The 12258-nt window shown below is 34.3% G+C and overlaps 1 protein-coding gene across 1 annotated transcript in view; it reads left to right on the top strand.

Moving 5' to 3' along the window:
• Nucleotides 1-2403: 2403 nt before the first annotated feature.
• Nucleotides 2404-12258, top strand: part of tbx22 (T-box transcription factor 22) — a 33798-nt gene continuing 23943 nt past the window's right edge. The window contains exons 1-3 of the mRNA XM_035762121.2: nucleotides 2404-2774; nucleotides 3182-3398; nucleotides 4728-4829. Coding sequence (XP_035618014.1) covers nucleotides 2618-2774; nucleotides 3182-3398; nucleotides 4728-4829 — 476 coding nt within the window. The 5' untranslated portion in view covers nucleotides 2404-2617. The remainder of the gene's footprint in view (nucleotides 2775-3181; nucleotides 3399-4727; nucleotides 4830-12258) is intronic.

Genomic DNA, 12258 nt, shown 5'->3' with positions numbered 1-12258 from the left:
CAGAGCCCCGTGGCCTCCGTCAGGCACCAAACCAACCATTCACCACATCAGAGCCCCGGGGCCTCCATCAGAACCAAACCAACCATTCACCACATCAAAGCCCCGGGGCCTCCATCAGTCACCAAACCAACCATTCACCAGACCAGAGTCCTTGGGCCTCCATCACTCACCAAACCAACCATTCACCAGACCAGAGTCCTTGGGCCTCCATCACTCACCAAACCAACCATTCACCAGACCAGGGTCCTTGGGCCTCCATCAGGAACCAAACCAACCATTCACCAGACCAGAGTCCTTGGGCCTCCATCAGGAACCAAACCAACCATTCACCAGACCAGGGTCCTTGGGCCTCCATCACTCACCAAACCAACCATTCACCAGACCAGAGTCCTTGGGCCTCCATCAGGCAACAAACCAACCATTCACCAGACCAGAGTCCTTGGGCCTCCATCAGTCACCAAACCAACCATTCACCAGACCAGAGTCCTTGGGCCTCCATCACTCACCAAACCAACCATTCACCAGACCAGAGTCCTTGGGCCTCCATCACTCACCAAACCAACCATTCACCAGACCAGGGTCCTTGGGCCTCCATCAGGAACCAAACCAACCATTCACCAGACCAGGGTCCTTGGGCCTCCATCAGGAACCAAACCAACCATTCACCAGACCAGAGTCCTTGGGCCTCCATCAGGAACCAAACCAACCATTCACCAGACCAGAGTCCTTGGGCCTCCATCACTCACCAAACCAACCATTCACCAGACCAGGGTCCTTGGGCCTCCATCAGGAACCAAACCAACCATTCACCAGACCAGGGTCCTTGGGCCTCCATCAGGCAACAAACGACGCATTTACCAGACCATCATAAACACAGCATAATGTGTTTTGCCTTCTGACCAATTATTTTCTGTGATTAAAAAACATTCTGTGTTTGTGTTGAATGGGTCTATTTCATGTCAGAAGGTAATGTAATAATCTCCAGCTGTCATTATGGCCCCGTTTTCCTGCACGCCAAACTCCATCTGATCCCTGTTATGAGAACCAGGCAGCTCTCACATAGCACCGCAGACCCTCTCCCACACCGGTGCAGCGCAAGACACAAACCCGTTTTACTTACAGAAAGCCTGCAAATTAATAACGGAAATGTCAGCTTCAACCGAGAAGGAGAGAGAGTTTCAGAGATATATATTAAATAGGCTCTCCAGATGTTCCGAGTTTGTCTCGAGTCAAATATTTGTCCCAGGATTTCCCCCTGTTCTTTAAATAACATTCTATTACCACTCTCAACATTATGTTGCCACGCAGGCTGAAAAAAATAAAATAAATATGGAATATGAAAGACTACAAAGGGTTCGCTTACAAAAATATAGGCGAACTATCTCGTTTATTTTATTGACAAACTTTACGTCTCGTTTATTTTATTGACAAGCTAAAATGGAATTTATTTGATTTGACAAATTAACATTGAATTTCAGAATCTTTTTTTTATAAACCTGTTATTTTAGATTAAATATCACACGTGTAAATATTCTCTAAAAGGCTGTTGTATTATGTCTGATCATAGTTAAAACAGAGCATGGCTTTCTATAACGGGAAAACTGTAAATACTGTTGTTCACGTTAAAACAAAATAGTAGTGTATTAAAAACATCCTTCGTTTAGCGTAAATCAATCGTATAGTTGGGTGCCTTTTAGGAACGAGTTATTCAACAAATAGATGTTGAATGTATTCCACTATTTTGAATAATTGACTAAATACACATTTAAAAACTGGACGTGGAGAAGATGTAATTAAACCAAAACACCAAACAAATGGAGCAGTACAAATTCATTATTCACTGTTTTTTCACCATTAAAATAATTATTTTCATAACTCCAGATTGTTTTGTTACAATCTGAAATGTACAATAAAAGCTACGGTTTGTGACGGGGATGAGCAATATCTTACTCAATGGTGTTTTAACAGTGTACCTAATATGGCTGTCTAAATGTTTGTTTCGGTCAAGAGATGAGTCTAAAAACCCAGACAAAAGGAGAATGCAGGAGTATCAGATGCATTAATAAAATAGAATGATATGATAAATGATAAATGAATAAATACAAAATGTAATTACCTAAGAAATACATAATGAGAACTGATAATTGCCGTCTGTCGACGTGAGTGTAATGTTTAGTGTTTATTTACGTTGTTTATTTCCCGTTTTGTTTATGTTCTATTCTATTTGCTTTGGCAATGTCAACACATGTTTCCCATGCCAATAAAACCCTTTGAATTGATTTGAGAGAGAGAGAGAGAGAGAGAGAGAGAGAGAGAGAGAGAGAGAGAGAGAGAGAGAGAGAGAGACAGAGGAGCGTGAAAAGGAGGAAAGGGAGGAGAGAGGCAAGCGGAAATCGCGGGGCCGTTAACAAGGATTTAGATGCATAGTGCGCGCGCCACGGAGCCATGGGAACTCGCCGGGTCAATTAGCTGCGTCGCATAGCCACATGAACAGAAGACAGATAGACGGACCGGGGGCTCGCAGAGGCCCTGGGTGAAGCGGAAAAACGGAATAGCGCACGACAAGAGTGCAGCTTTCAGGACCCCAGAGAAAGGAGACTAACCGCCTCGCGCCAGGATGCAGGGTCTGAGCTCACGAGCCCACGCTTTCTCCGTGGAAGCGTTGGTCGGTAAAACGATAAAGAGGATGAAGAAGGAGAACGGGAAGGACCCGAGCTCACCGGGAGACACAGAGACGGAGACAAGCTCTGTTCGACAGGAGACATACGAGCACGGTCGGTCAACTTTAACCCGCGCGCATCTCTCTGTTTTACACACGCACTATTCTGCGACGAACTTGAATTAAAAAGTTTTTTTTTATATAAGACAGAAAATGTATATAATAATGTAAAAATAAAAACAGTACAGTGTATTAGAGTGATGTCTTTGCTTCTTCTGAGAAACACTGTCCAAGTAGTAAAATAGAAAACAACAACAGGTTTTGTGGCTTTGTGTTGAGTTTGTAGGACTACACGTTTTTCACTTCAATGGTTTGTCAAATTGATGTGTTTTAATTAAAGGAAACAGCTGAAAGCTTTACGCTTAAATGAATCAAGCCAGCAGCATTCCGCATGTTTAGGATGCAACAGTTCTAATTTATCAACAACATAGAATGTCTTAAAGTGTTCCTTTACGCAAAAAGATTACCCAAACGACCAGAGGAGGAAGGCTGGTAACACGCCAAGAAGGCTGGGAGAGTGCGACTCTGAGCCGGGGAGAGAAGAAAGGACAAGGACGGGAGATAGTGACTCTAACCCGGGTAGAGAGGAGAGAGAGGTCCGGGTGGAGCTCCAGGGATCGGATCTGTGGACCAGGTTCCATGAGATCGGGACAGAGATGATTATTACCAAAGCCGGCAGGTAAAACTGACCCCTTCACACGCCTACCAAACTGTCAAATTACAGACCTTTACACAAGCTAGCTAAACCAGGTAAAACTCAGACCGTTACACACTAACACACAGTAGCCAATACACTACACTATGGACTAAACACTAATCAAACTGTTAATTCATCTGATTTACAGTATGAGGATGATACACATTGGTCAGGAAAGAGGGCCGTACAATCGTATAGACGTATAGGTGTGTTACAACAAGTCACTGATGTTGCACTTGCAAAAACATATGTTCTATACAGGCCTATAGCCTATTATACAGGCCTATACTCTATTATACAGGCCTATAGCCTATTATACAGGCCTATACTCTATTATACAGGCCTATAGCCTATTATACAGGCCTATATTCTATTATACAGGCCTATATTCTATTATACAGGCCTATAGCCTATTATACAGATTTATAGCCTATTACTCGTTTGATGTGTACGAAATCGTTATGTAGGCGGTATCTACAGTTAGCTAATTGTATTTCCGTTGTATAAGATGACCGCCAAATTAAATGTACATTTTGCTGCAGCCTGTGAACTATTGAATATTTATTTGATTTCACCAATAGAAAAACGTTTTTACACAGTTAAAACAACAACAGCAGTTTGTGTAGGTGGGGTAAAGGGCTTGTCGAGTATTTACTTTACAGGGTCAGTACTACCCCGTAAAAACTACATGGGGATGCTATATCATTTTATAAAGGCCATTGGAATTTTTTCAAGTATTTTAGGGTTGTATTTTTTCATAGTATTTTCGGGTTGTATTTTGTCATAGTATTTCTATAACTTTATATTCTTTGACTCTTATCATATAATTAACTATGTACGCGCTTTATTCCTCAGGAATTAGAGCTCTGTTATTTTGTAATTACATTTTGGGGTAATTTTGTCATTTTCATTTCATTTCATGCATATTCTTTCACATTTTCATAACAGTTTCATAAAAGCACATGTTATTCTACATAGCCTAAACATTTCATGACTTGTTGTAAATTATATTAATCTTTGTTGCTGCAAAGTTCTTTCTAAACATTTGATAGTCCTTTTTATGAGATGAGTAATGCCCTCGTGGCCTCAGAGATTCACCTTGACTTGAGGCCCGCATTCTCTCTTTCACCGGTGGTACATTTCCAACGAATTTAACTGACGCATCAAAACACTGATCTCTGTTCGTTGTATTAGTTCTCCACACTAGCTGATATTTAATAACATTGTGGATTGAATTAAATACGCTTATTATATGATGACCATTTTAGCTCATTTGTCCTACTTTAAACTCTTTGTGTGTGTTTTATACAGGAGGATGTTCCCGTCCTTGCGCGTAAAGGTGCGTAACTTGGACCCGTGCCAGCAGTACTACATCGCCATGGACGTTTTGCCCGTCGACTCCAAACGATACAGGTAGACCCTAAAACGTATATGTAGCCTACAATTGTAAATTGCTCGAAAGGAAATGGTCTCCTATTTTAGAAACGTACTTTAAAACCAGCGCATTATTGCATCAATAGGTATTTCCTTTGTTTTAACATTTCTCTGAATGAAGCTGCAATTATACTATATTTTTATACTATAAATCAAACATGTTACCCAATATACACACATTTAACGAGCACAGGGTAACAGTAGTGGTGCTTGGGTAAAATCACCGGGGAAGTCAAGCTGGGGGGAAAAGCCATATTACAACCAATGTGCGTTGTTTGCTCTTTAACCTGTTAGTTCGCTGTATAACCTGAGACAATACATTTCAAGTTTTAATGTCACGTGCACAAGTACAGTGAAATGCAAATCTTGCAAACTCAAAACCCATCAATGCAATAAAGAATAACATTTTTTTTATATACAAAAATAAAGATAATTAAGAATTAGAAATATGAAATACACAATAAAGTAAGTAAGTAAGTAAGTAAGTAAGTAAGTAAGTAAGTAAGTAAGTAAGTAAGCATACTATATCCAGGAAATATCAAACAATTCAGTTCCAATACCATATTTAGAAGACACAGTGGCAGAATAAATTCCACCAAACCTTTGTTTTATTACCAAACTGGAGAGCAAAATCTGTTGGGTGAAGTCCACAAAGCATATGGCATGTAACAGTTACGTGACCATAGCATGGTCAAGCAAGTTAATATTTCTAACATTCTTCAACTACTAAACAACTATTGATTGAGAACACAGGAGAGTTCCCACAAGTGGAAAATAAAACAGGAGCTGCCTCTATTGCATAACCACATCAACAGCATCTAATCACCTCTGCATCGTGTAATACAGCGCCAACTAAAATATGTAAAAAAAAAAACATTTAGAAATCAATGTAAGCTCAATACTATGTGCCTGTCCATTGTGCTGCTTGCTGTGTGTGTGTTTAAGTTGAAAAAACATGTTGACTCACCCTACTTGTAGAGAAACGCCACTGCCATCCTCCTGTCTTTCATGTTAACAAAACTGTCTATCACTCTGTCATACAGTACACCCTTTTAGTTTTTGTTGTCCTAACCTACCTGACTAAAATGCTTGCTAGCTTGCCTAACTTCCTTTCATGGGCAACGATTAGCCAACTAGTTAACATTAGCCTTCTATGGCATAGCTTTGTAAGAGGAGAACTATGTGGTCACAATTCATTATTAGTCTTTTCATCTGTTGTTAGTGAAGTCAACTTGTCAACTCTAGGTGGACAATAGAGTTGAAGGATATTCTATTCTGATATTCTTTTCTGATATTCTGTTCTGATATTCTGTTATGATATTCTATTCTGATATTCTATTCTGATATTCTATTCTGATATTCTGTTCTGATATTCTGTTCTGATATTCTGTTATGATATTCTGTTCTGATATTATGTTCTGATATTCTGTTCTGATATTCTGTTATGATATTCTGTTCTGATATTATGTTCTGATATTCTGTTCTGATATTCTGTTATGATATTCTGTTCTGATATTCTGTTATGATATTCTGTTCTAATGTTCTGTTCTGATATTCTGTTCTGATATTCTATTCTGATATTGTGTTCTGATATTCTGTTCTAATGTTCTGTTCTGATATTCTGTTCTGATATTCTATTCTGATATTGTGTTCTGATATTCTGTTCTGATATTCTATTCTGATATTGTGTTCTGATATTCTGTTCTGATATTCTATTCTGATATTCTATTCTGATATTGTGTTCTGATATTCTGTTCTGATATTCTGTTCTGATATTATGTTCTGATATTCTGTTCTGATATTCTATTCTGATATTGTGTTCTGATATTCTGTTCTAATGTTCTGTTCTGATATTCTGTTCTGATATTCTATTCTGATATTGTGTTCTGATATTCTGTTCTGATATTCTATTCTGATATTGTGTTCTGATATTCTGTTCTGATATTCTATTCTGATATTGTGTTCTGATATTCTGTTCTGATATTCTGTTCTGATATTCTATTCTGATATTGTGTTCTGATATTCTGTTCTGATATTCTATTCTGATATTGTGTTCTGATATTCTGTTCTGATATTATGTTCTGATATTCTGTTCTGATATTCTATTCTGATATTGTGTTCTGATATTCTGTTCTAATGTTCTGTTCTGATATTCTGTTCTGATATTCTATTCTGATATTGTGTTCTGATATTCTGTTCTAATGTTCTGTTCTGATATTCTGTTCTGATATTCTATTCTGATATTGTGTTCTGATATTCTGTTCTAATGTTCTGTTCTGATATTCTGTTCTGATATTCTATTCTGATATTGTGTTCTGATATTCTGTTCTGATATTCTATTCTGATATTGTGTTCTGATATTCTGTTCTGATATTATGTTCTGATATTCTGTTCTGATATTCTATTCTGATATTGTGTTCTGATATTCTGTTCTAATGTTCTGTTCTGATATTCTGTTCTGATATTCTATTCTGATATTGTGTTCTGATATTCTGTTCTAATGTTCTGTTCTGATATTCTGTTCTGATATTCTATTCTGATATTGTGTTCTGATATTCTGTTCTAATGTTCTGTTCTGATATTCTGTTCTGATATTCTATTCTGATATTGTGTTCTGATATTCTGTTCTGATATTCTATTCTGATATTGTGTTCTGATATTCTGTTCTGATATTCTATTCTGATATTCTGTTCTGATATTATGTTCTGATATTATGTTCTGATATTCTATTCTGATATTGTGTTCTGATATTCTATTCTGATATTCTGTTCTGATATTCTGTTCTGATATTCTGTTCTGATATTCTATTCTGATATTCTGTTCTGATATTCTATTCTGATATTATGTTCTGATATTCTATTCTGATATTGTGTTCTGATATTCTATTCTGATATTGTGTTCTGATATTGTGTTCTGATATTCTATTCTGATATTGTGTTCTGATATTCTATTCTGATATTCTGTTCTGATATTCTGTTCTGATATTCTGTTCTGATATTCTATTCTGATATTATGTTCTGATATTCTATTCTGATATTGTGTTCTGATATTCTATTCTGATATTGTGTTCTGATATTCTGTTCTGATATTCTATTCTGATATTGTGTTCTGATATTCTGTTCTGATATTCTATTCTGATATTCTGTTCTGATATTATGTTCTGATATTATGTTCTGATATTCTATTCTGATATTGTGTTCTGATATTCTATTCTGATATTCTGTTCTGATATTCTGTTCTGATATTCTGTTCTGATATTCTATTCTGATATTATGTTCTGATATTCTATTCTGATATTGTGTTCTGATATTCTATTCTGATATTGTGTTCTGATATTCTGTTCTGATATTCTATTCTGATATTGTGTTCTGATATTCTATTCTGATATTGTGTTCTGATATTCTATTCTGATATTCTGTTCTGATATTATGTTCTGATATTCTATTCTGATATTGTGTTCTGATATTCTATTCTGATATTGTGTTCTGATATTATGTTCTGATATTCTATTCTGATATTGTGTTCTGATATTCTATTCTGATATTGTGTTCTGATATTCTGTTCTGATATTCTATTCTGATATTCTGTTCTGATATTATGTTCTGATATTATGTTCTGATATTCTATTCTGATATTGTGTTCTGATATTCTATTCTGATATTCTGTTCTGATATTATGTTCTGATATTCTATTCTGATATTGTGTTCTGATATTCTATTCTGATATTGTGTTCTGATATTCTATTCTGATATTCTGTTCTGATATTCTATTCTGATATTGTGTTCTGATATTCTATTCTGATATTGTGTTCTGATATTCTATTCTGATATTGTGTTCTGATATTCTATTCTGATATTGTGTTCTGATATTCTATTCTGATATTGTGTTCTGATATTCTATTCTGATATTGTGTTCTGATATTCTATTCTGATATTGTGTTCTGATATTCTATTCTGATATTGTGTTCTGATATTCTATTCTGATATTGTGTTCTGATATTCTATTCTGATATTGTGTTCTGATATTCTATTCTGATATTCTGTTCTGATATTATGTTCTGATATTCTATTCTGATATTCTGTTCTGATATTATGTTCTGATATTCTATTCTGATATTGTGTTCTGATATTCTATTCTGATATTGTGTTCTGATATTCTATTCTGATATTGTGTTCTGATATTCTATTCTGATATTGTGTTCTGATATTCTATTCTGATATTGTGTTCTGATATTCTATTCTGATATTGTGTTCTGATATTCTATTCTGATATTGTGTTCTGATATTCTATTCTGATATTCTGTTCTGATATTATGTTCTGATATTCTATTCTGATATTCTGTTCTGATATTATGTTCTGATATTCTATTCTGATATTGTGTTCTGATATTCTATTCTGATATTGTGTTCTGATATTCTATTCTGATATTGTGTTCTGATATTCTATTCTGATATTCTGTTCTGATATTATGTTCTGATATTCTATTCTGATATTGTGTTCTGATATTCTATTCTGATATTGTGTTCTGATATTCTATTCTGATATTGTGTTCTGATATTCTATTCTGATATTGTGTTCTGATATTCTATTCTGATATTGTGTTCTGATATTCTATTCTGATATTGTGTTCTGATATTCTATTCTGATATTGTGTTCTGATATTCTATTCTGATATTGTGTTCTGATATTCTATTCTGATATTCTGTTCTGATATTATGTTCTGATATTCTATTCTGATATTGTGTTCTGATATTCTATTCTGATATTGTGTTCTGATATTCTATTCTGATATTGTGTTCTGATATTCTATTCTGATATTGTGTTCTGATATTCTATTCTGATATTGTGTTCTGATATTCTATTCTGATATTGTGTTCTGATATTCTATTCTGATATTGTGTTCTGATATTGTGTTCTGATATTCTATTCTGATATTGTGTTCTGATATTCTATTCTGATATTGTGTTCTGATATTCTATTCTGATATTGTGTTCTGATATTGTGTTCTGATATTCTGTTCTGATATTCTGTTCTGATATTCTGTTCTGATATTCTATTCTGATATTGTGTTCTGATATTCTATTCTGATATTGTGTTCTGATATTCTATTCTGATATTGTGTTCTGATATTGTGTTCTGATATTCTGTTCTGATATTCTGTTCTGATATTCTGTTCTGATATTCTATTCTGATATTGTGTTCTGATATTCTATTCTGATATTGTGTTCTGATATTGTGTTCTGATATTCTATTCTGATATTGTGTTCTGATATTCTATTCTGATATTGTGTTCTGATATTCTATTCTGATATTGTGTTCTGATATTGTGTTCTGATATTCTGTTCTGATATTCTGTTCTGATATTCTGTTCTGATATTCTATTCTGATATTGTGTTCTGATATTCTATTCTGATATTGTGTTCTGATATTCTGTTCTGATATTCTATTCTGATATTGTGTTCTGATATTCTGTTCTGATATTCTATTCTGATATTGTGTTCTGATATTCTATTCTGATATTGTGTTCTGATATTCTATTCTGATATTGTGTTCTGATATTGTGTTCTGATATTGTGTTCTGATATTCTATTCTGATATTGTGTTCTGATATTCTGTATTGTGTTCTGATATTCAATGTTCTGTTTCTCATATTCTGTTCTGTTCTGATATTCTATTCTGATATTGTGTTCTGATATTCTATTCTGATATTGTGTTCTGATATTCTATTCTGATATTGTGTTCTGATATTCTGTTCTGATATTCTATTCTGATATTGTGTTCTGATATTCTATTCTGATATTGTGTTCTGATATTCTGTTCTGATATTCTGTTCTGATATTCTGTTCTGATATTCTGTTCTGATGTTCTGTTCTGATATTGTGTTCTGATATTCTGTTCTGATGTTCTGTTCCAATGTTCTGTTCTCATATTCTGTTCTGATATTCTATTCTGATATTGTGTTCTGATATTCTATTCTGATATTGTGTTCTGATATTCTATTCTGATATTGTGTTCTGATATTCTGTTCTGATATTCTATTCTGATATTCTGTTCTGATATTCTGTTCTGATATTCTGTTCTGATATTCTGTTCTGATATTCTGTTCTGATATTCTGTTCTGATATTCTGTTCTGATATTCTATTCTGATATTCTGTTCTGATATTCTGTTCTGATATTCTGTTCTGATATTCTATTCTGATATTGTGTTCTGATATTCTGTTCTGATATTCTGTTCTGATATTCTATTCTGATATTCTGTTCTGATATTCTGTTCTGATATTCTGTTCTGATATTCTATTCTGATATTCTGTTCTGATATTCTGTTCTGATATTCTGTTCTGATATTCTGTTCTGATATTCTATTCTGATATTGTGTTCTGATATTCTGTTCTGATATTCTATTCTGATATTGTGTTCTGATATTCTGTTCTGATATTCTATTCTGATATTGTGTTCTGATATTCTGTTCTGATATTCTATTCTGATATTCTGTTCTGATATTCTGTTCTGATATTCTGTTCTGATATTCTGTTCTGATATTCTATTCTGATATTGTGTTCTGATATTCTGTTCTGATATTGTGTTCTGATATTCTGTTCTGATGTTCTGTTCCAATGTTCTGTTCTCATATTCTGTTCTGATGTTCTGTTTTGATATTCTGTTCTGATATTGTCTGATATTCTGTTCTAATGTTCTGTTCTGATATTCTGTTGTGATATTCTGTTCTGATGTTCTGTTGTGATATTCTGATGTTCTGTTGTGATATTCTGTTGTGATATTCTGATATTCTGTTGTGATATTCTGATATTCTGTTCTGATGTTCTGATGTTCTGTTGTGATATTCTGATGTTCTGTTGTGATATTCTGATGTTCTGTTCTGATATTCTGTTCTGACGTTCTGATATTCTGTTCTGATCTTCTGTTGTGATATTCTGATATTCTGTTCTGATGTTCTGTTGTGATATTCTGTTGTGATATTCTGATGTTCTGATGTTCTGTTGTGATATTCTGATGTTCTGATATTCTGTTGTGATATTCTGATATTCTTTTCTGATGTTCTGTTGTGATATTCTGTTGTGATATTCTGATGTTCTGATATTCTGTTGTGATGTCCTTTTCTGATTTTCTTTTCTGATATTCTGATATTCTGTTGTATTTAGGTATGTGATGTTCTGATATTTTGTTCTGATATTCTGATTTTCTCTTCTGATATTCTGATATTCTGTTTTGATATTCTATTGTATTTAGGTATGTGATGTTTTGATATTTTGTTCTGATATTCTGATATTCTCTTCTGATATTCTGATATTCTGTTTTGATATTCTGTTGTAGTTAGGTATGTGATGTTCTGATATTTTGTTCTGATATTCTGATATTCTGTTCTGCTATTCTGTTTTTACCTATGTA

The sequence above is a fragment of the Oncorhynchus keta genome, chromosome 30 (genome assembly GCF_023373465.1).
Source record: "Oncorhynchus keta strain PuntledgeMale-10-30-2019 chromosome 30, Oket_V2, whole genome shotgun sequence".
Lineage (NCBI taxonomy): Eukaryota > Metazoa > Chordata > Actinopteri > Salmoniformes > Salmonidae > Oncorhynchus > Oncorhynchus keta.
The sequence above is the reverse complement of the archived record's forward strand: the minus strand, read 5'-3'. Positions and strand labels throughout refer to the sequence as shown.